The sequence below is a fragment of the Pteropus vampyrus genome, unplaced genomic scaffold (assembly GCF_000151845.1).
Source record: "Pteropus vampyrus isolate Shadow unplaced genomic scaffold, Pvam_2.0 Scaffold197, whole genome shotgun sequence".
NCBI classification, from domain to species: domain Eukaryota; kingdom Metazoa; phylum Chordata; class Mammalia; order Chiroptera; family Pteropodidae; genus Pteropus; species Pteropus vampyrus.
In genome coordinates this window covers 324,939-351,616 of record NW_011888978.1, presented here as the reverse complement: position 1 = coordinate 351,616, position 26,678 = coordinate 324,939, and the positions used below count along the sequence as shown (strand labels likewise).

At 40.3% G+C, this 26,678-nt stretch overlaps 1 protein-coding gene and 1 pseudogene across 2 annotated transcripts; one reads left to right on the top strand and one right to left on the bottom strand.

The window, feature by feature from the left end:
* Window positions 1-5,338: 5,338 nt before the first annotated feature.
* Window positions 5,339-5,457, bottom strand: LOC111746693 (annotated as a pseudogene).
* A 7,594-nt stretch (window positions 5,458-13,051) lies between these two features.
* TRIM58 (tripartite motif containing 58) lies at window positions 13,052-25,523 on the top strand. Of its 2 annotated transcripts, XM_011371919.2 has the most exons (6): window positions 13,052-13,488; window positions 15,703-15,798; window positions 18,359-18,589; window positions 20,366-20,388; window positions 20,480-20,580; window positions 24,320-25,523. In XM_011371919.2, exons 1-6 carry the CDS (start codon window positions 13,069-13,071, stop codon window positions 24,907-24,909), a joined length of 1,461 nt encoding a protein of 486 aa, XP_011370221.1. In that variant the 5' UTR covers window positions 13,052-13,068; the 3' UTR covers window positions 24,910-25,523. The 2 variants fall into 2 exon arrangements, with proteins under 2 accessions (XP_011370221.1, XP_011370222.1); XM_011371920.2 differs by lacking the exon at window positions 15,703-15,798.
* Window positions 25,524-26,678: the final 1,155 nt, after the last annotated feature.

The following is a 26,678-nucleotide window of genomic DNA, read 5'->3' as shown; positions in this document are numbered from 1 at the left end:
TTCTTTTGCTGTGCAGTAACTTTTTAGTTTGATATAGTCACATTCATTTATTTTCACTTTTACTTTCCTTGTCTTTGAGATCAAATTCATAAAATCATCTCTAAATCCAACGTCCTTTACCTTAATACCTATGTTTTCTTCTATGCAATTTATTGTTTCAGGCCTTATATTTAGGTCTTTGATCCATTTTGAGTTAATTTGAGTGTATGGTGACAGATAGCAGTCTAGTTTCGTTCTTTTGCCAATTTTCCTGGCACCATTTATTGAAGACTTTTTTTCTTCATTATGTTTTTGGCTCCTTTGTCAAAATTATTTGCCCATATATATGTGGGTTTATTTCTGGGCTCTTAATTCTGTTCCATTGGTCTGTGTGTCTATGTTCCTGCCAATACAAGTGTTGGAGAGGTTGTGGAGAAAAATGAACCTTCATACACTGCTGATGGGAATGTAAATTGGAACAGTCACTATAGAAAACAGTATGTAGATTCCTCAAAAATTTAAGAATAGAATTCCATATGACCCAGCAATCATTCTTCTAGATATCTAACTCCAACATTTGAAAACATTTATTCATAAAGATATATGCACCCTGATATTCATTGTGGCATTATTCACAGTGGACAAGACATAAAAACAACCCAAAAGCCCTTTGATAGATAATTTTTTTAAAAAAGATCTGATACATATATACAATGGAATTTTACTCAGCCATATGAAAAAATGAAATATTGTCATTTGGGACAACATGGATGGATCTTGAGATTATCATGTTAAGGAAAATAAGTCAGATGGAAAAAGTTGAGAACTCTATGATTTAATTCATATATGTGATATAAAACTGAAAGCAACAAAAGAACAAGACAAACAAACAAAGACTCATGGATACAGACAACAGTTTAGTGGCTACCAGTGGGAAGGGGATGGGGGAGGTAGATGTGGGTAAAGAGGGTCAAATATATGGTGACCTAAGATTTAATTTATGGTGGTGAGTATACAATGCAATATTCATGATGTATTATTGAACTATACACTTGAAACTTATATAATTTTATTAACCAATGTCTCCCCAATAGACTTAATTTAAAAAATTAAAAAAAAAAAAGAAAAGAAAGGCCCTACAACCAAGATTACTCTACCCAGCAAAGCTATTATTTAGAATTGAAGGACAGATAAAAAACTTCTTGGACAAGAAAAGCTAACAGAGTTCATCACCACCAAGCCAGTATTACAAGAAATGTTATAGGGACTTCTTTAACAAGAAGAAGAAAAATAAAAAATGTAAATAATAAAACAGCAATGGCTACATATTTATCAACAATTAGTTTAAATGTAAATGAATTAAATGCTCCAATCAAAAGACAGGGTGGCTGAGTGAATAAGAAAACAAGATTCTTACATATGCTGCCTACAAGAGACTCATTTCAGATCGAAAGACACATACAAACTGAAAGTAAACGGATGGAAAAAGAAATTTTATGAAAATAGAAACGAAACAAAAGAACCCGAGGTAGCAATACTTATGCCAGACAAGATAGACCAAATAAAAGGCTATAACAAAAGGCAAAGAAGAACACAGCAATCTCACTTTTGAAGAAACCTAAAACACTTCTTTGAAAGGATTTATGAATCCATGTTTATTGCAGCATTTTTTACAATAGCCAAGATATGGAGGCAAACTGGGTGCCCATCAATGGAGGAATGGATAAAGAAGAGGTGGTACATATATATAGTTAAATATTAACCAGCCATAAAAACAAATGAAATCTTGCCTATAACCATGTGGATAGATCTAGATGGTATTGTGCTGAGAGGAGTAAGTCAGGCAGAGAAAGATAAATGCCATATGATTTCACTTACATGTGAAATCTAAAGAACAACATGAACCAACAAAACAGAAACAAACTCGTAGATACAAAGAACATTTTGACGGTTGTCAGATGGGAGAGAGTCCTGAGGGTTGCTGACAATGGGGAAGAGATTAAGAAGTACAAATTGGTAGTTACAAAATAGTCATGGGGGTGTAAAGTACAGTGTAAAGAACATAGTAGTATTGTAATAACTATGTATGGTATCAGATGGATACTAGATTTATTGAGGTGATCACTTCATAAGTTATATAAATGTCTAATCACTTTGTTGTACACCTGAAACTAATATAATATTTATGCCAATTATAATTAAAAAATAATTAAAAAACAAAAAATTAAATTAATAAAAAAACATAGAAATACAGAGTAAAATAAAATTTAAAAAAAGCAACAGTACAGTGTATGCCCTGGAAGTTACAATCAGGTTTCTGTCAGAAAATAGAAGTTTCTAAGAACACAAATTGGCCTCAAAATGTTTTGACAGAGAATTTATCTTCTGAGCAGGTATTAGCAAGCACCCACAAGGAAGCTGTTCATTATGGCTGTGGAATTCAATGTAGTGCCAATGGCATTCAGGTCTGAAGCCTCTGAACCTACCAGCCACTTATCCTGAACTTAATCCACTGTGTGTTCTGTGATGATCTTCCTTACTTAATAAAAATATTCCCTTCTCTGTTACTCCACAGATGCCATACTTGCCACGACTTTTATAGCAGCCTCTTTGAAGTCTTCATTCCCAAAGCTGGAGAGAGCAGGGTTCAGCAGTGGAGTGACCCAGAATAGGAGACAGAAATTACCTTGTTGATTTCAGATGACAGGTGGGCATTGGAGTGAACATGCATGGAGATTGTGGTCTCACATTAGATAGTGACAACAGCCAAATGGGAGCCACAGGCGGAAAATGATTACTTTTGTTTAGAAGACCGGAATGACAGCCAAATCGCATTGTATTATTAGAACAGACCAAGCTCACAGAGCATTTGGCCCAATACGCTAGTCACCTGAAGTTCCATTTATATTGCACATTCAATTGAACCAGGAAAGTGAACTTTGTTCATTACTACTGCTTGCTCACATACTGTTGGTAATGAGGAGCTCACCACCTATAATAGACTGATTAATTAAATACTGATCATTTCCAAGTGCTGGAAACCTCAATTACACTGAGTTTAGGGGGAAGAAAAAGAAGACCTGCTCTCAAAGTGCTGAGCTGCTTCAGCACCAGCAGCCAGTGCGAGCTCTGATCTCCTTGGTTTCTTTCAGTTGTTACAGTTTTAAAGCAATTTAGCAAATCATTGACTTTGTTTCATATATATAAAGCATTAGAAAAAGCTAAAATTGCCTTGATAATAAGGAATAGTTTATTGAATTCTGTGTAATTTTAGAATTCAATATCCAGAACCAAAAACAACCAACACAACACAATTTATGTCATTTGACACTAAAACACAAACCATGTCAATTTACTTCTGAAAACTCTCAGGCCTGTCTTCAGGAACCTGCCTACCTGTGTGCTTCCCCAGCATGGGGAGCCATAAATCATCCCAAGTCCAGATGTGCCTTGTCCTCCTCTAACCCAAGTGCAAGCTGTGCTTTCTTCATGTGAGCTACGGTTTGACACCAAGTCAAACTGGGTTTCTCAGGTACCTGGTCCTTCCAGAGTCTTGTCCCTCAGATATCCTTCTGTAATTTGCCAATCAAATTAGTAAGTAATGGAACCAACCTTCTGAGATTTGACTCTGCCCACCAAACCTTAGCTGCCACGAGACACTTGGAGTACATGCAATTGTTTCATTCTCCTGAATTTTTTTTTAATCTAACAAGATTAGTCTTAGTAATGTTGAACTAAAAACTGAATTGAACAAGAGAATGTTTCTCTAACATGTGGCAAGCAGGCATAATTATAATGTATCTTGAGGACTGAATATATGACAGCTGCTTCATGTCGAATGGCTTTTTGCCATCATACTTTAATTACAAGTGTGTCTATGCAAAAAACAAAACCAAAAAATAAAAAACAGAATTTATAACTGCAAATTAATTCATGCAATGAAATCAGTTTGTACCTAAGTTCATTTTAAGTGTGAATCTGTCTATTTAACAAAGAAAATGCAATATCTGAATTGGTCTGCAAGTCTGTCTTAGCTTGAGTTTTAGAGATGAATTGAGAAGTTTCAAGCCATCCGTAAAACAGCAAAATTAAAAAAAAAAAAACGAATGTATGGAACTAAATTTATAGAAGGTGACTATAGTTTGATTTATGATGTTTGATTTAATTTATATTGTGTATTTCAAAATAATATAATTCATGAGTATATTTTTCAGAAAACTTGGAGATAGAAATAGACAAAAATATTGGTAAATTTGTTTTGGCATAATACACATAAATGGATGTTTACTTTTTGACTCAACAACATAATTCTTAATAGGCAATAAGTTATATTAAAAAATAAGTGTTATTTTAATTAATTTTAATTAGTTTCAAGTATATAGTCAGACATCTATATAGTTTGTAAAATGATCCCCCCATTTGCTCCCTCCATCCCCTGACCCTCCACCTAGCCAATGTATTAATGCTAATTGCATTCCCTATGCCATGCTCCTCATCCCCGTGACTATCCATCAGGTACTAAATTGTTCTTCTTTAATGCTTCACCCCATTCTCCCAGCCCGCCAAGCCCTTCTCCCTTTTCTCCGTCACCAAATTGTCCACTATATTTGTGAGTCTGTTTTTGATTAGCTTGTTCTTTTTATTCCTTAGATTCCACATATAAGTGGAATCATATAGTGTTTATCTTTTTTCTGTCTGACTTAAATACCTTCTAGGTCCATTAAAGCAATATCTTTTTCCATCCCCTTCTTTTTCATATGTAGGGGTCTTGTTTTCTTATCCTTTCAGTCACTCTATCTTTTGGTTGGAGCACTTAATTCTCTTCCATTTAAGGTACTTATTGATGGGAATGTAGTTGCTACCATTCTTTATTCCTGTTTTTGATACATGTTTTTTCTTCTTAAAGAAGTCCCTCCAACATTTCCTGTAATACTGGCTTGATGGTGATATATTCCTTTAGTTTATTTTTGTCTGGGAAGCTCTTTATCTGTCCTTCAATTCTATATGATAGCTTTGTTGGATAAAGTATCCTTGGTTGTATATCCTGGGTCTTCATCCTGTCGAATATTTTTTGCCAAGTGTTTCTGTCCTGCATAGTTTCTTTTGAGAAATCAGCTGCCAATCGTCTGGGTATTTCCTTATATGTAATTATTTGTTTTTCTCTTGCTGCTTTTAATATTCTTTCTTTTTATTTAATCTTTGGCATTTTAATTATGATATGTCTAGATGTGGGCCTCTTTGGATCTTTGATTTTGGGAATTTTCTTTTCTTTTTTTTTTTTGGCTAGGCAATCCTTGGTTGACCTCACAGATTGCAAGGACCTTGTCAGCTTACAATCTCTTATTTTTTAATTTTTTTACGCCTACAGCACCTGGTCTTCCTAGGTGGTCTCCCATCCAAGTACTAACCAGACTCGTCCCTGCTTAGCTTCCAAGATCAGACGGGATCGGGCTTGTTCAGGGTAGCGTGGCCGTAGAAAATTTTTAGAATTTTCTGAGCTTCTTGGGGTTTTATGTCCATTTCCTTCACAACGTTAGGGAAGTTTTCCATCATGATTTCTTCAAACAGTTGTTCAATATCTTGATTTTATTCAGGTATGCTGATCAGACGGATATTTGGCTCCTTAATAGTGTCCTATATACTCCTTAAATTATTTTTATAGTCTTGGCATCTTATCTCTTGCCATTCTGATTGTGTGTCCTTGGCATTCCCATCCTCTAGAAAAGGTATTTGATCGTTTTCTTTATTCACTTTGTTTATTCCTTTGTTTATTCCATTTAATATACTTCTCATCTCAGCTAATGTGTTCTTTATTTCAGACTGGTTCCCTTTTATACTTTCCATTTCCATTTTATGTTTTTTTATCTCTTTGCTGAAGTTCTCACTGAATTTATCTATATTTCCCAAAAGTTCCTTGAGCATCTTTATAACCAGTGTGTTGAACTCTGCATCTGTTAGATTACTTGACTCCATTTTATCTGGATCTCTGTTCTGTTCTCTCATATGGTTTCTTTGTTTTCCCATTTTGGCTACCTTTCTGTGTCTGTTTCTATGTACTAAGCAAAGCTCCTAAGTTTCCTGGTCTCATTAGTGTGGATTTGTGAAGTAAGTGTCCAGTGGCACAGTCCTGAGAGGGGTTCAGCTGCAGGCTAAATTTAGCCGAAGCCTCTACCCTTCTGGGGTCACCTATTAAGATTCAGCAAGCAATCCACAGATGTTATGCTTAGAGTTGCCTCAAGAGGCCACAACAGAAACCGAGGCCAGCTGCCTTCCGTGTGAGTCTAGGCACTGCTCAGCAAGTTACTCGGGCAGAATCCATAGCGCTTTCTCCTAGAGGTAGGTCCTGCTATGCTACCTTACAAACTTCTTTGTTTCCCACATATGGGGCAGTGCAACTGGGTTACTACTGTGTAGCTTATAACTTGGCCTTTTATGCAGCTAATTTTATATAACTTGTATCTTGGTTCTCTATGTAGTTTTTTTCTAGCTAGTTTCTATCATAATTTTTTTTTTCTTTTCTTGTTAAATTTTGAAAAAAAAAAATGAACGCCATTTATGGACCTCATATAGTCCATTGTTTGGGGTGAGCTTCACTCCTGATCCAAAATCTAGATCGTAATTTTTGCATGTTTGCAGAAAGAAAACAAGAAGTATGACAGAGCCTACAAAACAAGTCATGTATCCACTTTCTGACAGCTGCAGAAATGAAGACAGGACCTCTGTACACATCAGCCACGGCTGCATATAGAAGATGAGAGAGCACCCAGGCCTATGAAGACCATAGCTGCCTACACTTGAGAGCCAGCGCAGGGAGCCTTTGCAACACTCATGTCTACCAGTGCCAGCAAGAGCAAGCCATGGCCAGTAGGGGGAGCCAGAAACTTCCCTGTAATACTCCACTGTGTGGTGACCGGGGCAGGTATTTCTTCTATGTGACAAGAAATTAGAGAAGTGGATAAATGTCTCCCTCTAAGAGTAAAGTGCTTAATGACAATTAAAAACATGTATCATGAAATAGATAAATTACAAACCAAGGATTACTCCTATAAGTTTCAAATGGTATTAATGGCACAAACTTTTAGAAACCTACAAATGTATACCATAACTTGTACATTTCCTCCAATAGCCTTTTATTTCCCATGAGCGCCACGGCCTCTGATAGTGCAATATGCAATGTAACCTAAGGAATGTTCACTTATGGACATTTGCTGTGTATTGTATTTCATAGTGCAGCAAGAATCTTGTTATTGATTTATCATTTAGAACATTATAAATGTATTTTTGCTAAAGTTTATTGCATATTAATTAAGAATCGTGATTTCACACTAAAAAATAAACTTCTATTTATGTGTCTTACACCAAAACAGATTTATAGATATTCTTAAATATTTAAATTTTTATCTACAAATAATATTTTAAAATTCCTGTATTTCTCAGTAAAGCTGGTTTTAAAATTTTCTTCACAGGCATGTGATGAATTTATTTATCACTGCACACAGAAATTTGACATTATGTAATTATTTATCACTATATATGGGTTATTTGAAAAATATATTTAATGATAATTTTAAAACTAAGCAACCGTTGCCAAAAGTCATTTAAATTTAAAAGGAGTGAAAATATTTCATTATAATAACCTAACTTCATCATATAATGGTAATTTTATTACAATAATATAGTTGACAATTCTTGAGCATGTAGTTGGAGTCACAGTGCTTTGTGTGTTTATCTCACTTTCACAATAGCTCTACATCAATCTACAAAGATGAAAACTGAGGCCTAAAAAGTAAGTGATTTGCTCAAGGTCACTACGGCAGCATGAATTGCACTCAGAAAGTCTGGACAGAGAGGCCATATTTGTATATACTGTTCCCTTCTGCTTTTCAGGACACAGGGTGTGGTAGTAACCTGCCCCACTAGATATACTTGTTTACAAATAATGAAGGAGAAGGAACTGTATGTAAGTCGACAGAAGTCACAGCATAAGCATAGGGACAGACTGCTTATCTGCAGCCCTCCTGAGCATACTGCTTTTGCTTTTGAGGGCTGTGCTTGAGAAGCTCTGAGATAGTGTGGTGTGTGCTCAGTGGAGAAACTTGTGGGCTTTTAGAATCATGCAGAGAAGAAGGAATGAAAAAACAAGTGGAAACATTCACTCCACCTGATTTAGAGAAGATAAACATGAATAATTTTACAGGAGAAATTACACAGTTTTATAAGAAGAATTGATATTGCTCCATTTCACCATAAAAGTAGAAATACCACTAATAGATGGAACTTTTAGGAAAATATATTTTGGTTCAATAAAAAAGAAGACATTCTAAAACTCCTGTTTGATGTTGTTCAAACACAGGGAAAATTATCACCTGGGTATTATACAGAGAAACAATTGTTTGATAGATATGGTAGGACATTCACGTTGTTTGAAAGATGTAATTCTATGATCTCATTCACAAAGGTTACTTTGAATTAACTTAGGAGTATAGTTTTTTACTAAATTTATTGGGGTAACATTGGTTAATAAAAATATGTGGGTTTCAAGTGTAGTTCTTTGACAAAATTTAAATTCACCCTTGTCAGAATACATACTGCCCCTGTAGAGGGACAGAGAGCAGGGGTCTTCCCAGGACACATTAATCATAGACTTTATTTTCAAAGAAGAGTTACTATCATCTCAAACATCATTCTAATTGCTCCCTGCTGCTACGCTGCTGGAAACTTGGTGTATGATGGATAGATACAGAATTCTAAGTCCAGCAATCAAAATGATTTCTACAGATCTTTTCAAACATTTTATCTTTATTTTAATTCTTATAAAGTAAAAATGAGGTTTACCCAAACATTATATCTCATTGCTTAGTGCATTCTCTATGTAATTATATGATGTGCTAGGGCCATTCTGAATATAAGGCATACCTTGTGTTATCTTTGCAATAGAGAGATGGATGATATTGTATTTTTTAGGATTCCTTTATGTCCAAGCACAAACTTGGGCAAGATGATTGTTTATAATTTAAAACCACTCTCTACAATCAAATACTTGAATAAAGCTGGTCAAGTATTTGAGACAACTAGCCACAGAAGACAAATCACCAGTCTAGGGATCAATAATTCTTCAAGACAGCTACATCTTGAAATGAGCAGATCATTTGTCTTGTCTTTATAAGATTCCTGGCACATAAGTAGGAAGAGAACCTTCTTGTTTTTTTGTCCCCATGTGGCATACAAAGTGGAGATATGAACACTTCAGAATGACCAGCCCTGCACACAACTGAATAGAGTGTTTGTGAAGATTTTCACTTTTCTTCCTTTCTCTCAGGTGCTCTATGCTGTTGGGGAGTGAGGGGTTGGGCAAGAATTGTTGAATCCATATTAGATGCAAGACCATCCATGCATAATATCCCATATAAGTTTTATGAAAGGACTCATTTCACCCACCAGGGTCACATAGGGGTACGTCAGAGCACCATGTTTGAATACACATCTATTCCAGTTTTGAATCTCTGTCTTTCACCAAGTGCATTGTTTTCTGGGCTATTCAAGGCTTTATTAGTGGAAACAGGCTCAAAGAGGCACCAAAGGAAATGAGTACATGTTTATATGAGTGACGTAGGGTTTCAGTAGCTCTGGCATTTGAACCTGACAGCTGGAGCAAGTCCATTGATGGAAGAAGTCCATGCTTTTACTGGTCTGCACACCAGGCATCATAGAAAACAGACTTAGAACTAGAGTGAACACAGGGTCCCCACATTTGCTCACACCTTGAGGTTCTCATGTCTAACATGCAGGTGTTTACATCATCTTCAAAGAGTGACCACAAGCCTAGTCACAGAGTATGTTGCATATGTTAATTTATTCTAGAAGCTTTATTGGCCCCTTACTCTGTGCAGGTCCAGCGTGAAGGGACTTTATAATAAAAATATGAATAGAATACATTCTTGTCCTTGGATCTGTTCAATTACTTTTAATGTGAACCACTGTTTATAATCTTACTATATAAATCACCTTTGTTAGCAGGCGCGTTTGTGTGGGAAGCCTTTCACCCACAGCACCAGCAGCGTGTCAGAGACCTGGGCTCTCCCTAGGTCCGGAGACTTCTTTGCTTCACACGGACCTTGGAATTCCTTCCACCTAGTACGGAGGTGCCTGGACATGGGGCAGTGTGGCTGTGCACAGAGGAAAAACCTTGGCTCAGTGTCTTTGATATAGTCTCTAGATATAAGAAACAGCCAAAGTGCATGCACAACTGCTGAAAACAGCGGACATCCTTATAAAAACCACAAGCAGGAAGTAAAATGCTGCGTCAGTGACTGTTGCTTTGAGGTTTTTTTTTTTTTTTTTTTTTGAGTGGACTGAGCTTGGGGCTAGGAGAGTGTAAATCCCCCAAACTGAGGCAAAGGGTGTGGCCAGGGAGCCCTGAGAGCCCTGGTGGAAAGGACTGGGGATTGAGGTGGTGGGGGATGAGGGGGTGTTGGCAGGTGCGGGGGGGCGGTGGGAGAGACCCAGGGAGAAGCGTTCAGGAGCCCGAAGCCATGATGACAAAGACGGTAGGAAGATGAGCGGGAGAAGGTCCCCATGCTGTCAGGACACCCATAAAGGGTGTATGGCGTGGAGGCTCGTGTTAGCTAAAAGGTTTGGAACCAAGCAAACTGCACGTGAGTCAGAGGATGGCATCGGTGAGGGTCAGGGCAGCTGCATCAGCAGGAACACAGGTGAATTTCATTTAATCAGAAGAAATATCATGAGAAAATACAAGTTTAAGCCAGACCAACCCCACTAAATGAGAACGTGCCGTGCATGGGAGGCCCTTCACATTGTGCTATGCACGAAGGATACTAGTTATGATGATGCCCACAATTTCCTATGTGCCTGGGCAGTGGGGGAGAGTGGCCGTCCTCACCTACCAATGCGGAGACAGAGCCCAGCACTCGTAAAACCAGTCAGGGAGACATGCCAGCTGGTGTCAGCTCACCCAGTCCACTTCACCCTCCTGAAACCCACTACAGCCTCCATGGCAGAACCAGGGACCCCCTCTTAAGCTCCTAGACACCAGGGAACCTGACCTAGATGAGCCATACTATCTCTCCCTTTATACATTTGAGCGAATACATTGCATTATTATGTCTCCAAATTAAACAGGTTCTAGCATCTCCCAGAGTCATAGCACCAAAAAGCATGATCATATATGTAAAATGTAGAAAAACATGGATCTCACATTTTACATTATGTGGTCACCTTTGAAATTCTCTCGTCCATTGGCTTCTAGGATAAACTGCATTTATTCTGTTCATTTATTTGCTTACTTATTCCGCCAGCATTTATTGGGTGTCTGCTCTTCAAGGTCCTGGAGTTACCACACTGAACAAAATAGAAAGACATGCATGCCCTCAGGTGGCCTGCATTCCACCCCACTGCCCTCTGCCATTCATTTTGCTGTGTCTTCTCTTTTTCTTTAAATATGCTCACTACATGCCTGGACTTGTGCCAAATGTGTGATATCTATCGCTCATTTAACCCTCTGAGCGGCCTAGCTCTGTGCTCACATGTCACAGGAAGTGAGCACAGGAGGTTGACACAGCTGCTCTAAAGTGCCTCAGCCAGTAAGTGGACAGTCTTCAGCCTGGGCAGGGCATGCTTTTCTGTCACAGAGCCCTCTGTGCTTTTCCTTTCTTTTTCAACCTCGCGTTTGCTCATACCTGTCTACATTTGCTCTCAAGAAATCTATCCATTTTCATCATTCACCTAACCTTTAGGCAGAAGGCCTCAAAACCTTTAGACTCTGCCCTCTACCAAAGCTCCAAGCCTGAGACCGTAGAATAGGGACCCAGAAGTCTCACATGGGAGCCTCAAGGACCTGAGTCATCTGAACCTGCCTCACACTGGAACTTTATCTGCAGCCACTCATCCCCATCTGCTGACACACCCCTCCACCGCAGGCACCCCTCCACCCCGGCTCCTGTGCTCTGTGCCCACTCAATATTCTCCTTGTCAGGCCCCTTACACTTTGGCTTGTGCTCACCTGGCAGAATCAGGTGGCAAGATCAGGCGTTAGTTCCAAGACCCCAGTGCCCAGCTTGCCTCCTGGCTGGTTTAGAGTCTTCCATTATATTCTTGCAGCAGCTGCGAGTCCTTTTCCAAGTTGTTAGTTTGCAATCCTATCAGCTCTGACAGATCCAAGGCTCCTTGAGAACTGGGCCATGTTCCTTACATCTGAGGCCCCAGCTACCAGCACACTTGTGCTGACAGAGCGGACGATATACCGCAAACATGTCTACCATCACTTCAAAGTCAACAAAAGGGAAATTACACATTGCTTGGCTGGCAGAAACTCCCACTCTTGTCTACTTTCCAATGACCTGATGACCTCACCATACTCATTCTGGATGGGGATCCCATCCTCTCAAATATCCCTGCTCCTTCCGTGTCTTTATCAGTGTCCCCATGTCGCAGGAACAGCGGCACTGATGGGCTCTGCCTGAGTGTTCCTTTTGACAAATGCATTTGCCTGCAGCATTATCACCTCTGAGATAGGCTTTGGAACAATTATAATAATCCTTGAGCAGTCCTTATAGGACCCTTACTGAACAGAGCCAGATATATATCCAAGTGTTCTGAGTTTTTGCTGAGCTGCAGGCCTGTTATCATCACAGGCAGTTTCCCTTCATCTAATCTACTCATTTCTTTGTCCTGAGCTAATTAACGGGGGTAGAAAAATGGAGAATTAGAAAGGATTTTAAGAAATCTTTATGCATATAAGGATGAGAAGGCCACAGGGCAGCACAGAATGTAGTGGAAGGAGCTCCTCTGCGCCTTTCTTGGCGGTTGAAACAGCAGAGCCTCCTCAAGGAGCAAAGCAACTGGCTCCAGTTAGAAATGTACAGTTACCCAGAGGCCTGGGGTGGAGGTGCGGGGTGGCTAGGGTGCTAATATACCCTGATGGTCAGAGGCCTCTGTGCTGTCACTTCTCCCTGGGAGTGGCTCCTTTGGCATCCTGAACCTGAGCCGGCTGATAAGACCAGCCATGACCTGGCCGTTAGGCAGGGCCCCTTCCGAGGACAGACCAGGACAGAGACAGCACGGCCGGCGGGCATGGCCGCGGGGGCTCCCGGGCAGCGGCTACGAGAGGAGGCGCGGTGCCCTGTGTGCCTTGACTTCCTTCAGGAGCCGGTCAGCGTGGACTGCGGCCACAGCTTCTGCCTGCGCTGCATCTCCGAATTCTGCGACAAGTCGGACAGCGCGCAAGGCGGCCTGTACGCATGTCCGCAGTGCCGCGGGCCCTTCTCGCGGGAGGGCTTCCGGCCCAACCGGCAGCTGGCCAGCCTAGTGGATGGCGTGCGGCAGCTGGGACTGGGCGCGGGGTCGACCAGGGCGCTGTGCGAGCGCCATGGCCAGGAGCTGAGCCGCTTCTGCGAGGAGGATCAGGCGGCGCTGTGCTGGGTATGCGACACCGCACCCGAGCACAGGGGACACTCCACCGCACCGCTGCAGGAGGCTGCCCAGCGCCACCAGGTGAGCCGCGCTCTGTAGGCGGGCGGCGCGGAAGTATCCTCTGACGCGAGCGCGCCGAGCGCAGGTGTTCGATGAGCTGCCTACCTACAAGGCCACAAGCCAGCACCTGGTCTGGATGTTTCCCCCACCTGCTTTCCCCGCCCCTCGCCCTCCCGCGCACAGCGCGCACAGCGCGCACAGCGCGCACTCAGGTCCGGGCTCCTTGCATTTGCTCCTGGCAGTCCCCGCTCTGGATAGTGTTTCCCTCCCAGGTAGCCTTCACTGGCCCTGTGCTTTCTGGCTGGTCTCGTTTTCCCGATGCCGATGCTCTGGGTCCCACAGGTAGAGTATCGTATGAAGGGCTGTGTCCTCCACTTGGTTCTTCGTTACAGGTGTGCATCTTTATGGTAAATGCTCCTAACAACGACTACTGACATAATGCCTTGCTTTTGTGTAGTGTTTACGTTAATCCATCCTGTTACCAGAACGACCCTCAGGTTTAAGCATTATTTAGAAATAGCACCTCAGTGGTCACAAGGCTCTGAAGTAGGAATCCAGGTGCTAAGTGCACAGGTCAGGTCTTTATTCGACTCATATTTGGGGACTTAGGATATGAGCATCTTCGGTGATGAGGTGTCTCATATGAGTATTTGCTCCAGAAGGCACATCTGTGAGTATGCTAATGCTCTCAGATGTTTTTGGAGGTATTCTATACATTTAAATTTACAGGTCTGGAACAGCCATCAGCACAACGAAAGTCCAGGTTTTATTTACTGACATGTTTATCTGAAGTACTATCTCAATGAAATAAATTGCAAATATTAACTTTCTTAAATTTTTCATTATTTTAAAACTTTGTTTTATTATTTTAAATCAGAGTTTGGGACATTTATCCCCTCAACTTCCCTCTGGATCTATATGTCTGGAAATATATGTCTTAGTTTTTCTTTTTGATTTCTGTTGTCATCTATAAAACTCAGGTGCTAGCTATTTTCTATCTAGATTATTGCAAAATGTTTCTGCCGCCTTTTTATCCTGAAAGTACCATACAGAGTATGGCTAATATAATATTTCTAGAGAAGTTCTCTATATTTTAGTAGTCTTTCAATTAAAACCAAATAGGTATCTACTGAGCTTCTCAGCCTGTCAGTCTAGACTTGTGAGGGCCCTATGTTCTGTTGCTACAGCTGCTGTCTTAACCAGCCATAAGATCCAGCAAAATTAGCCTAATCACTTGTCCCCAAGCACACCATACCTTAGTCACCTCGTTGCTTTTGTTCACAATTTCTATCTGAGGGAGTTTTTTTTTCATCTACAAGTGTCAACTTGTTCTGTTCTTTGCAAACTCTAAAACAAATGCCACTTCCGTCATCATGTTAAATCCTCATGAATCCTACTGCTGTTTTTGCGAGCATTATATTATAATATTCTCTTTTTAAAAGAATTGGTATGTAGGACTTGGGAATGACTTCAGATGGGGTTTAAAATGTGTGTGTATGTGTATCTTTGTGTGTGCTCTCTGTAAATAAAGTATGTTTTTGCCTCTAGCAAAGGGCCTAGGGTTGAAAGGAGATTTGATTTCCATTATATTTTTGCTCCTTGTAAAATTTACAACCTGAATTTCTTTTCCATTGAGTAAATGCTAATTCACATAATTTCTTCTGGCCTAATAATAATAAACACTTTTCTGATTATAAAATAATAAGTAATTTTAAGAAATTGAAATATATAGATGTATAGAATAGCACTGCTTTTCAACCAAGCACTAGTAGATGAGATTTTATCTATTGAACATTTTCACTGACCTCTGCCTAGTTTTTATATATTCATCACAACCACATTTTTTTAAAAATTGGTGTCACAGAACATAAAATATACTTATTTTAATAGACTTTATAATTGTGAGAATTTCTTATTAAATATTCTGCAGCACCTTATTTTAATTTTATCCTTTAATATAAAATAAAATCATCGCCTAGTTTTAACATGTGGTTAGTGACAGTTTTACCATTTTAAATGATGCCATGATGAATGTATGTTTAGATAAATCTTTGATTATGTCTAGTATTAACATGTAAAAGTATATTTATGTTTAACTTAGTTATTAGTGAGGTTGGACATATTTGTATGTCCAGGGCCTGTTTTAGGTGATTGTCACAGCTCCTGACACACCTTGTCAGCGTTAGGTGCTGAAGGAGAGCACCTGGCATGGTCTCTGTGTATCTTCCCAAACAGGCAAAGCTCCGGATGGCCCTGGAGCTGGTGAGAAAAGAAATGGAGGAGACTCTGACACAGGAGGCCAATGTGGGGAAGAAAACTGTCATTTGGAAGGTATGGGAATATTGGGGCTTCAAGAGGCATGTCTGTCTAAAGGTTCCGAATTTGGGTCATCCAGCCATCTCTCTGTGCCAACACACTTGTTCCATCTACACATGTGCCCAAGAAAAACACCCCTGTGTCATCCTGGATAATCTCACCCCCTCAGGTTGTTAGACATCCGTGTTATTATCCCTGACAGTACCATACGCTGAGTCACAAAAACAGCTTTGCCCGTCTTGATCTCTCCATAACTCACTGCTGCATTCCTGATATCTAGGGCAGAGTTTCAGACTGCCACTGTGATCTTACAAATGTATTTGTCGGATGAACGAAAAATAAACATTTAATAGCATTGATGTAGATGTCATTCAGCTAGAAGGGATCCATTTTACACTGAGGAGGGTGACTGAACTTTTAGCCTCCTTCCAGCTGTACATATATGTGTTCTCTCTTCTATGCATCCTTGGCTCATTGCTTCCTTACCCATTCACACACACACACACACACACACACACACACACACACACACACACACAGAATGATTCTGTCTAGGGCAGTTTTGCCATTCAATGGACATTTTGCCGTATCTGTAGATATTTCTTCTTATCACAACCAGAGATGAGTGGGTATGCTACTGGCATATAATGAGTTGAAGCCAGGAATGATAAACACCTTACAATGCATAGGACAGCCCTCTCACTCCCAATTTTCACAACAAAGAATAATCTGGTCAAACAGTGTCTATGTAGATTGAGAAACTATATATAGAAACTATATGTGAAATGTAATATATTTAAAAATTATATACCATATAGAGGACTTATTTTATTCTTTGTCCTCCAAATACCCCATCTTCTACATTATTTTCTATGTTTTTCTAATTCTTTCCTTCTTCTTTTCTTGAAAAAGTGGTCTTATCCTGTATCCTCAGACAGATATTTCCATAAGGACCACTTTTGCTATGTTTTTCTTCTGTGATGTCTTATGTTTTCCATAGTTATGTATTTATATGCAATGCTAAACATTTATTGATAAGTTTTCTTCTTTTTAGGCTAATAACCCAAGTCAATTATTTTCAGTCCTGACCTGACCACAGACATACAAAACCAGAAACTCCACATCAAGACCTCAGTCCTATGTTTTTTAAAACCTCTACTGGTTATTCTAAAGTGGAAATGATGCTAGAATTACTGTTCTAAGCCAAGTAAAGCTCATAATCTTTACCAGTGAGAACGTGGCCATGTGAGCCAAATACAACAGGCTCAGGTTTGATAAAATAACCTGTAAATTCTACAAAAACCTTCCTCCTTCCTGTATCTGTAGACATAATTGTAGTAGTGAAAAGGATGATGTGAGGGAAAGATGAGTTGCCCCCAACTCCACTTTCACACCCTGCATATGACCATACATCTTTTCAGTGACAGAGTTGTCAGACCCACCCCTCAGCAACCTCCTACATGGGAGAGAATTACATGAGTTGTATTCTCAGATCACATTATGAAATTCAGAGCTGGTTCATTTTAAAGCGATGAGGATTATTAGAATTTAGTGGCTTAGAAAGTGGTAGGACAAAGAGGAGATTGGAAATTGTGTCACTAGAATGAACACTTGTGGAAACAACTGAATTATGAAGAGAGATTAGAGAGGCCTGGGTTTGTAAACATGAATAAGAAAAAGCTTGGAGACAGAGAATGTGCACATGAGTCCTATGAGGTTTGAGGAGAACTACTGTTGATTTTTTAAAGGTGACAGCTTATGCTCTTCAATCAAACCATGATGCTATATGTTTAAACATGGGCTACGGAATCCAAATGCCAAGAGACTGTAGGAGAACAATTTAGGACTCAGTTTAGAGATATTTTTTCACATACCAGTCTCTATAATGTCATATTTTAGATAGAATAATGCTATGTCAGAGTATGCTCCTTCAGTCTATTCAAAAGATGTAGCTGTGAGATTTGAGTGGAAACCAGAGTAATTCCATGGAGCTCACCCTGATATTGGTTCTGGTTCCGAGGACAGCTTAGCCCTTTCCTGGCTGTACAGAGGGCACTCGCCTTAGGGCTCCACGGTCACCTGCTGGAAGGAATGTGCACATTCTCTCATCTCTAAGCCTTTTCTTATTCACCTTTACAAACCCAGGCCTCTCTAATTGCTCTCTAATTCAGTTGTTTCTACAAGGGCGATTCCTTTAAGAGTAAATTTTAACTTCTATCGTGAGACTGTTCTATGTTGGTGGCTCCGCTCAAGGACTTAGTAGCTTTTAATTCTAAGGCCCACACTGCTCTGTTCCCACATTCTGTATATGGTGCTGAAACTTGAATGTAAAAGTACATCGTCCCCTAGTTCGAATCCAACAGTCTTTCTTAAACTCTCAGTTTGATAGCTCTGCCAGGCCACCACTCATGTAAGTGGCCTCCGGTTTCTGGGTGCATTTTTCAAATGCAGCTGGTCAGTTCACAGGGTGCAGGAGCTGAACTCATGCAGACCTGGCCTGTCCAGTCTCCTCTCAGTCCATGATGGTGGCAGCCAGGCACTGCGTTCCATTCTGGCGTTCTCGATGTCACTCCAGGAGAAGGTGGAAATGCAGAGGCAGCGCTTCAGGCTGGAGTTTGAGAAGTACCGTGGCTTCCTGGCCCAGGAGGAGCAGCTGCAGCTACGGAGGCTGGAGCAGGAGGAGAGGGCCACCCTTCAGAGGCTGCGTGACAGCAAGAGCCAGTTGGGCCAGCAGAGCCGGGCCCTGAAGGAGCTGGCTGAGGAGCTGGAGGACAGATGCCAGCGCCCGGCCCTGGGGCTGCTGGAGGTGAGGCCAAGGGGACAAGCAGCTGCCTGACGACTGCTCTTGAGGGATAGGACATGCAGAACTTACTAGGACAGTGTCTTCATCAGAGGGACTCTACAGAAGCATCTAAAAGGGTGCCCAGTAAAGAGAAAAACTTAAATGTTTTTAAACATTAAAATTAATTGGATGATTTATATAAAATTAAACAGGAAAAGGACAACCTACATTATGTTGGCTGAAAAACACTTCATAAAACTTCACAGTCAACCTGTCAATGACTACATTGCTGTATTTAGTAATGGCCAATCCAAAAAGTCTTTGGTAACCTGTCTCAAAAAACAGCCAAACAAATAAATAAATTTTAAATTGTCCAGCTAAGAATTTTCATGTTAAAATTTAAGGCAAATGCTAATTCCTTACCCATCTCACATGCCTATTCCAGGCACAGCAAGAAGAAAGCACATAGGCTCTATGCAGCTTGCTCACAACCTACGTGGGTTATTGAATAGACAAACAGCAGGGAGAAGGAGATACTTGTTTTTATTCCTAGTGAATCAGAAATGTCCCTAGTGGATGCATATCATGGTGACAGAAAGTCTTTGAGCACACTTTATTTTAGCTCATTCCCAGGACTCATTCATGATTTCTAAACTACTTGGCATCCTCAGACAAGTACAGTGACTCAAGGGCACTGGTCGCACAGTGGTCATTAAATGAAGGGATTGACAAAGCATTTTATTTAATTTGTCCCATTTTGTTTTCAAGATGTCTATAAGTAAAAATAAAAATTGTTGTTGCTGTTGCTATACATTTTTTCTTGTGAGCAAACTAAGGGTCAGAAGGGGATTATTTTTAAAAAATTTCAGACAGTAAATAAACACAAGAACTTCAGTATTCTTCAGCATTTTCAATAACAATCATTATTTATCATATCTCAAAACACAACTTATTTTAAATGAGCATTCATTAGTGCCAAAGAAATATTTAAAAGATTTATTTTTTAACAACTCTTAGGGAGAATATACTCAAATAATTCATTTTTATTTTTATCCTCACCTTTCTCTTTCTTCCCCAGTACCAATAAGCTACATTTTACACCCCATGGTTAAGACCAAGGCCTGCCAGTCCCATGAAAAGTAAAATCAATCATTTATCTGCTTTATAAAAATTAATCTGATAGGTGATTATCTTTAGAGGGAGAGGAGAAATGTAATGCAGTTGATTTATTTAATAATCTGCCTTGAGATAAAATGTTGCTAGATATGGATGACTCCCATTTTTATCCACTTATGTAACCTACTCACATATGAGTCCATAGATATGGTGCGATGGTTCAAAGAATGAGGAATTTGGGGTTTTCTTATAGAGATATTGAGAATAACGTTTTATGTCTATATCTTTCACTATTTCTCATATAAATTCTGCAGATATTCAAGATCTGTTTTTACCCTAACCCTACTTACATTTGTTGCAAAATGTAACTCTTAAAACATCCAAATGCCGATTATAAGTTTGGAAAATAGTTAAACTAGTAGATATCATGGGTATAAACCAAAATTTCATGCAGTCTAATTCTATTCTAATAGAGGCAAACTGATTCTATTATTTTAAATTTATGAGAAAATTCAACAACAGCCTATTTTTGGCTTTTATTAAGAGAAATTCATGTCTCCTATTCTTTACCTTAATCGTTTATGATTTCCAATAATTCCTAAAGAGATGTTCATGGTTTGTCCCGTGTCTGTCAAAAGCAGCTCGGAGGTCTTACACCTGCTTCCATTTTTCTTTCACTTTCAGGGTGTACAGGGAGCTCTGAGCCGGTATGTTTGCCTTCCGAAGCAGAGGATGGGTTGGGAGAGGCCTAGGAGGCTGGCGGGGGCCTGAAAGCTCTGAGTTCTGTGCTCTTCTCAGAAGTAAGAGTGTCCCACGGCTGGAACCGGAGACCATCCCTATGGAACTGAAGACACGGTGCTGCATCCCTGGGATGAGAGAGATGCTGAGGAAGTTCCAAGGTAGGCTGCATCTTAGCATGGGGACTGTGGTGCCTGGGACCTGGCGTACTAAGCAGAACCCAAAATTTGATGAGTAGAATCACCAAAGTTTTATTTTGAGATCATGTTTTTAGTTTATTACTGGATCGCAGAGACTTCTGTTTCACATCATCTCATTCTTGGACGTGCAGATAGAGTGCAGCTCCTTCCCTTGGCTAGTAGCCTTTGGTGGAAGAAGGTCACCATGAGCCACACACAGCTGCTGAGGCCTTGCTGAAGTGATGCACAGGCTTCCAGCAGAAGTTACAGGTGCGGGGGCGGGGGGCGAGTCTCATGGCAAAGGTAAACGATAGGGGGATGGGAGAGAGCACCATGCCCAGTAGAAAGGGGCTGGAATCCATGTGATCAGTGCTGAAGAACCTCAGAGTCCCGGACACCCATATAAACTGCATTTGATTAGAACAGTGGGCTTATCAGCTGTCACATGAGTAACATTAGTTCCAAAAAATGTTTCCTTATTTATAAAATGCTAAAAATAGTAATGTTTGAAAGACAAAATGAAATGCATTTGAAAACAAAACAAAAACAATAATATGAAAGCATTACAGAGTATTAAATAATAAGTTTGGTTTATTTTATTATGTCAACTTGGTGAGTTGCTTAAATTAGAGAGTTTAAAAAGCCACATAAAAATAACTGACTGAATGTTTCTGGCTTTTAACATTTCTTTTTTTTTTAAATCCAACTTATCCCAAGCAATGAAAATACACTGTTACTTACATTATACAACATAGTGGTTTCAGTACTTAATGGGAAACAACTTTGTCCCATAATGAGAAAACCTGTCTTTACCAGTCTTGTTCAATGATTTAATCTATATTCTGATAGACAACAATAGGAAAGTAATACTGCATAAACCGTTGCAAGTTATTACACTTTCAGAATCTGTGTTCTCACATTTCCAATTACATTTACTGCATCAAATAATCAATCATTTCAATAAATAGTACTATATTTTTATGCTACTTTTCTAAACATTGGAATATAGCACTGAACAATAAAATCCTACAGATTCATAGCTTCATGTTGCAAATATTTACTTACATTATGCAATATACAGAAAATGTTAGAAGATGACACAGGATATTGAAAAAAGGCATAAAGTGAGGATGACCAGAAGTTATGGGGACAGGGCATCCACTTTTGAATTTTGTGATAGGGAAGACCTCATCTGATAGAGGGTAGACAGCAGATATCAGATCTGGAGGAGGGTGTTCCAGAGAAGGATGGTGGGAGGTGTTCAGGAGCCCTGAGGAGGCCCAGGCTGCAGTGGTCAAGCCTGCAGTGCAGGACCCTATGGGCAGGCCACTGAACAGAACGCTTTACCTCTGAGTGAAATAGGAGGTCAATAAACAGTTGTGTGTGAAGAAATAGCACAATTGGGTTAATATTTTGTGGGATTGATTGAGAATCAATTACAGAGGGGCAAGGCTTGAAGTGGAAAAAGCAGTTAGGATCTTAGCAATAATTCAATCAGAGATGATTATGAATTGAAACATAGTGCTGGTAGTGGAGGTGCTGAGAATGGAGAGAATTTGCATATATTTTGAAGATAGAGCTGGGAAGACTTGCTGCTCAGGTAGACCTGAGGTGTCAGAGAAAGGAAGTGGTTTCCAGGTTTAAATCTCCAAAATTGATATAATAAGGTTGCCATTTACATTGATGGGTGCGGCTGCGGATAGGACAGAGGAAGGAAGCTGGAGTTTTGGACAGTGTTGTGAAGAATGTTCACTATCCAAATGTTGATATCAGGTCATTTGAGGAATTCACAAATATGGACTTTGAGGAGAAAGGTCTAGGCTGGAGATATGCATTTAGAATCAGTAAGTATATGATTGAAATATCACTAAAGCACTGAGCCATCCAGCCCAAGAACTCACTGAGCTGAGAAAAAAGAAGAGAGATCCCAGCTCTGAGGCCATTGCCGGGATGGAGAAGAAGAGAAAGCAGGCAAGGAGACCAGGGAGGGGTGGTGGGCCAGTAAGAGAGCAGGGAGGGAGGAAGGACGCTGACTGGTGTCAGGAAAGGAGAAAGGAGGTGTCCCAGGACAGAAGGATCCTCAGCGGAGAAGCCATTTAAGATGTCCACCCGCTGGTCACTGTGGAGGTCTCTGAGAAGATGGGCAGGAGCAGATTGTTAGGGTGTTGTTTGGCTATGGTGATTAAGTTTAAAAGAGAAGGGGTAAAGAGAGGAACTGGAGATGGACTTTATTAAAAACCACTTCACAGATTTATTTTCTTGTAAATGGAGTACAGAAGTGCCCAGAAGCAAGAATGATGTAGGAAGACCTATCATATTAATAGGCCGACACAATCCTACAGAGACCCACATTTCCATCCCTATTATTTGCAATTTCTGGAGTTTGGGGAAATTACATAAACTCTTTGACTTTGATTGTCCTCATCTATAATGTGGGGGTGATACTGGCCACCTAGAGGGTGGTTACATGGGTCAGCATAGATGATGTGCTACATGAGTGACCCACTCAGGTGTGGGTATCAATAAAACATTACTAGAAGTGACTCAGAGACAAATAAAAACAGCAGTTGTAGTAGTGGTATTTGATATTATGATATTAAAAATTTGACTATATTAATGAAATTTACTTTTTTTGATTGTTTATAAAGAGAAGACATCAAATATTTTATATCTTTCCTTTGCATTTAGATTTCACATGTAGATGTTCTTGTTAATTATGTGTATAAGTAAAATTTCAGGTCAGTTGCCCTGGGATTTCACAGTATCAGTATTACTTTCCTATTGCTGTGTAATGAATTGCCACAGACTTACCTGCTTAAAATCACAGCTATTCATTAGCTCAAAGTTCTGTAGATCAGACCCCCAGGTAGGATCGGCTGGCTTCTCTGCTTAGGGTTTCACAAGATCAAGACAAGTTGTTGGCCAGGCTAAGCTTCTATGAATGGCTTGGGGAAACATCACTTCCAAGCTTATTCAGGTTGTTAGCATCACACATTGCCATGAGGCTGTGGGACTGAGCTTCCCATTTTCTTACTGACTGTCAGCTGAAGGTCTCTTGCCTTTCTCTTCATGGGGCAACACCTGCATCTTTAAAGTCAGGGTGAAAAATCAAATATAGATCTCCTTGACTTTCTCTTCTGCCACCAGCCCAATAACTAGAGAAACCTTTCTGATTTTAAAAAGGTTGATGTGATTATATTTGACCCACCCAGATAGACTCCCCTCTTGTCATGAGGCATAATAGCATTATGAGAGTGCCACCAGGGTCTGAGGGGCACGGGGGCTGTCTCTGAATTCTGCCTACCACAGAAACATGGCCTTGAACGTGATGGATTTACTATTAACAAAATTATCCTATAGTTTTTGAGACAAAAAATACATCTCAAGGGGTATTTAATTTTTATTTTAAATGTGAATGATACTCCTAATAGCACCCAAGTGCTTTGGGTGCAGGTTGGAGGATGCTGACCAGTCATGCACTCGCTGTCTCATAGCATTGGTGCTCGTGTTTTCAGTGGGTGCTAGTGAGCCCTGGATCATGTAGAGGCAGCAATGGGATACACCCAAAAGGGATGAGGAAGATTCCCAGTGACCCACAAGGTAAAATACTTATTTTGTTTTCTCTTCGAGTGGTTAGAATGAAGAATGGTGTATCTGCTCAGTATCAAGCTTTTACCAGCCTTTTTTATGCTTTTACATGTCCCCCGAATTATTTCCCCAGTTGATGTAAAGCTGGACCCTGCAACAGCACATCCAAGCCTCCTCTTGACTGCTGACCTGCGCAGTGTGCAGGACGGAGAACTGTGGCGGGATGTCCCCAACAACTCGGAGCGATTTGACACGTGGCCCTGTATCCTGGGTTTGCAGAACTTCTCATCAGGGAGGCATTACTGGGAGGTCATGGTTGAAGAAAGAGCGGAGTGGGGTTTAGGAGTCTGTCAAGATGCAATGCCAAGGAAGGGGGAAACCACGCCATCTCCTGAGAACGGAGTCTGGGCCATGTGGCTGCTGAAAGGGAACGAGTACATGGTCCTCGCCTCCCCATCTGTGCCCCTCCTGCACCTGGAACGACCTCGTTGCGTTGGGATTTTCTTGGACTATGAAGCTGGTGAAATCTCCTTTTACAACCTCACCAGTGGGTGTTACATCTACACATTTAGCCAGCTGTTTACTGGTCTTCTCCGACCTTACTTCTTCATCTGTGACACGGCTCCTCTTGTCCTGCCACCTATGACAGAAGCAAAATCAGGAAACTGGGCATCTGGGGGTCATCCTGACCCCTCTTCTACCATTAGAGATGACCATTCCTAAAATTTTGTTCCCCAGAAGCACTCCAAGTGCAGCGATCCTTCCTGGAGTAGAGTGGAAGATATGCAAGTGTGAAAGAAGTCTCAACAGATGTCCCCATTTAAGCCAGCACTTAGTCACTGTTGCTAAGGACATTTTTCCATGGGGACAAAAGACAATGCATGAAATATTTATTCTTGGAGGAGAGTTGTGGAGCATAATAATATTAGAAATAGAACAATCTCATTTCTCCTTGTCTAGCTGGCTCCACACACTTCCTGGTGAGTGTCTCCAAATGGACGAATCTTGCATTAGACAAAGATATCTACACATTCATTATCATTTCTCATTCCTTTTGTATCCTTTTATTCCAAGTTGCCCGCATCTTATCCATTAGGAATGGTAGTTCTTAAACTGAGAACTGTCTGGTGTCATTCCTACATCAGAACTGCAGTTGTGTTTCTCCTTCTCTTCTCTCTTCTCTCATTCTCTCCCTTCTCTCTTGTCTCTTTGCCTCTGTGTCTGTTTCCCTCTCTCCCTCTTTCTTGTTCTTTACTTTTGTAGCTAATAAATAATTGCTAACCAAGTGCCAAAATGCTCGATGCTAAATGTTTAAATGATAAACAATTATTATTAATGGTAGATTTAGTAAACTTTAATAATAATCTGCCAAAACTTTAACTCTCCTCTTTAACTGCAGCAAGAATTTTATGGTGTTTCTCTCTTCTTGGAATATTTTTTTTACTAAATCTTTTGCTTATTTTTCAATAACATACTTTCCAGTAACATACTTTTCTTTCTAAGTTTTTAAACATTATTTTCTAGATGTTTTGCATTTGAAGGTGCATATAGAATATAATAACTTTAGAAATGGAACGATCTCATCAAACTCTATTTCCAGATCTACATACTTTATTGATGAATCCTATATTAAGCTAAGATTTCTGCATTCATGTTTGATCCACTTATGTGTAATCCTCAGCAAATGTTCTCCCCCTTGATCTCTCATTTGGGAACAGTGGCAATAATAACATCTCTCTCAATACTCTCAGACCAGGCATGTCCTTGGGCTTCCTTCATATGTGATCTGGGGGAAAGAAGCACATGCTTGGGTGTTAACCACTCCATCACCGGGATTAATACCTGAGTGCTTGAGTCATGGCAGTGCCAGTGCTTGGTGACAGGAGTCGTACTGAGAACATATACTCAGAGCAGTAGGACCTGTTCCCCACAGGAATCAGGTGACACAAAACCACTGGTCTGAGATCCACTTTCCAGGGACTCCACCCATTCGTCAGGACAAGGAAGCCTAATGGGCGAGAAAGAGGCCCACAGATAGGCAGGGGATGAACCAGGGGATGAACCAGGAGTCCCAGCAATGCCACCTTAGCCTCTGAAACCAGCGTCTTGGTCTCCACTATTTCCCTCGAATCCTGCCATCTCATTGTGTGTCTTATCATAATTTATCTTAGTCATTAAACCAACATAAGTCTTTCTCCATCCCTTGCATTCTGAGATTCATAGAGCTTTGTGCCTCTTCTGCTGTGACCTTTATCCTTCCCTTCCCAGTTCCTGAAACATCTCTGCTGTTTTCTCTGGAATTCGGGTTCCTTATCAGTAAAGTCCTCTAAATCCATGTTGATCCCCTCACCTTCTTTTTCCTTATCAGTAAAGTCCTCTAAATCCATGTTGATCCCCTCACCTTCTTTTTACTTTCTTCTCCATCTTTTTCCTGAATGCCAGACTTCTATATTCTATTGTCTACTTGCCATCAAAATACACATTTTAAAGTC

Coding starts and splice junctions, on each gene's coding strand:
- TRIM58 (XM_011371919.2), top strand. CDS start 13,069: ATGGCCGCGGGGGCTCCCGGGCAGCGGCTACGAGAGGAGGCGCGGTGC. Junction 15,799..18,358: donor AGAAAACTGTCATTTGGAAG/GTATGGGAATAT, acceptor ATGTCACTCCAG/GAGAAGGTGGAAATGCAGAG. Junction 18,590..20,365: donor CGGCCCTGGGGCTGCTGGAG/GTGAGGCCAAGG, acceptor TTTCACTTTCAG/GGTGTACAGGGAGCTCTGAG.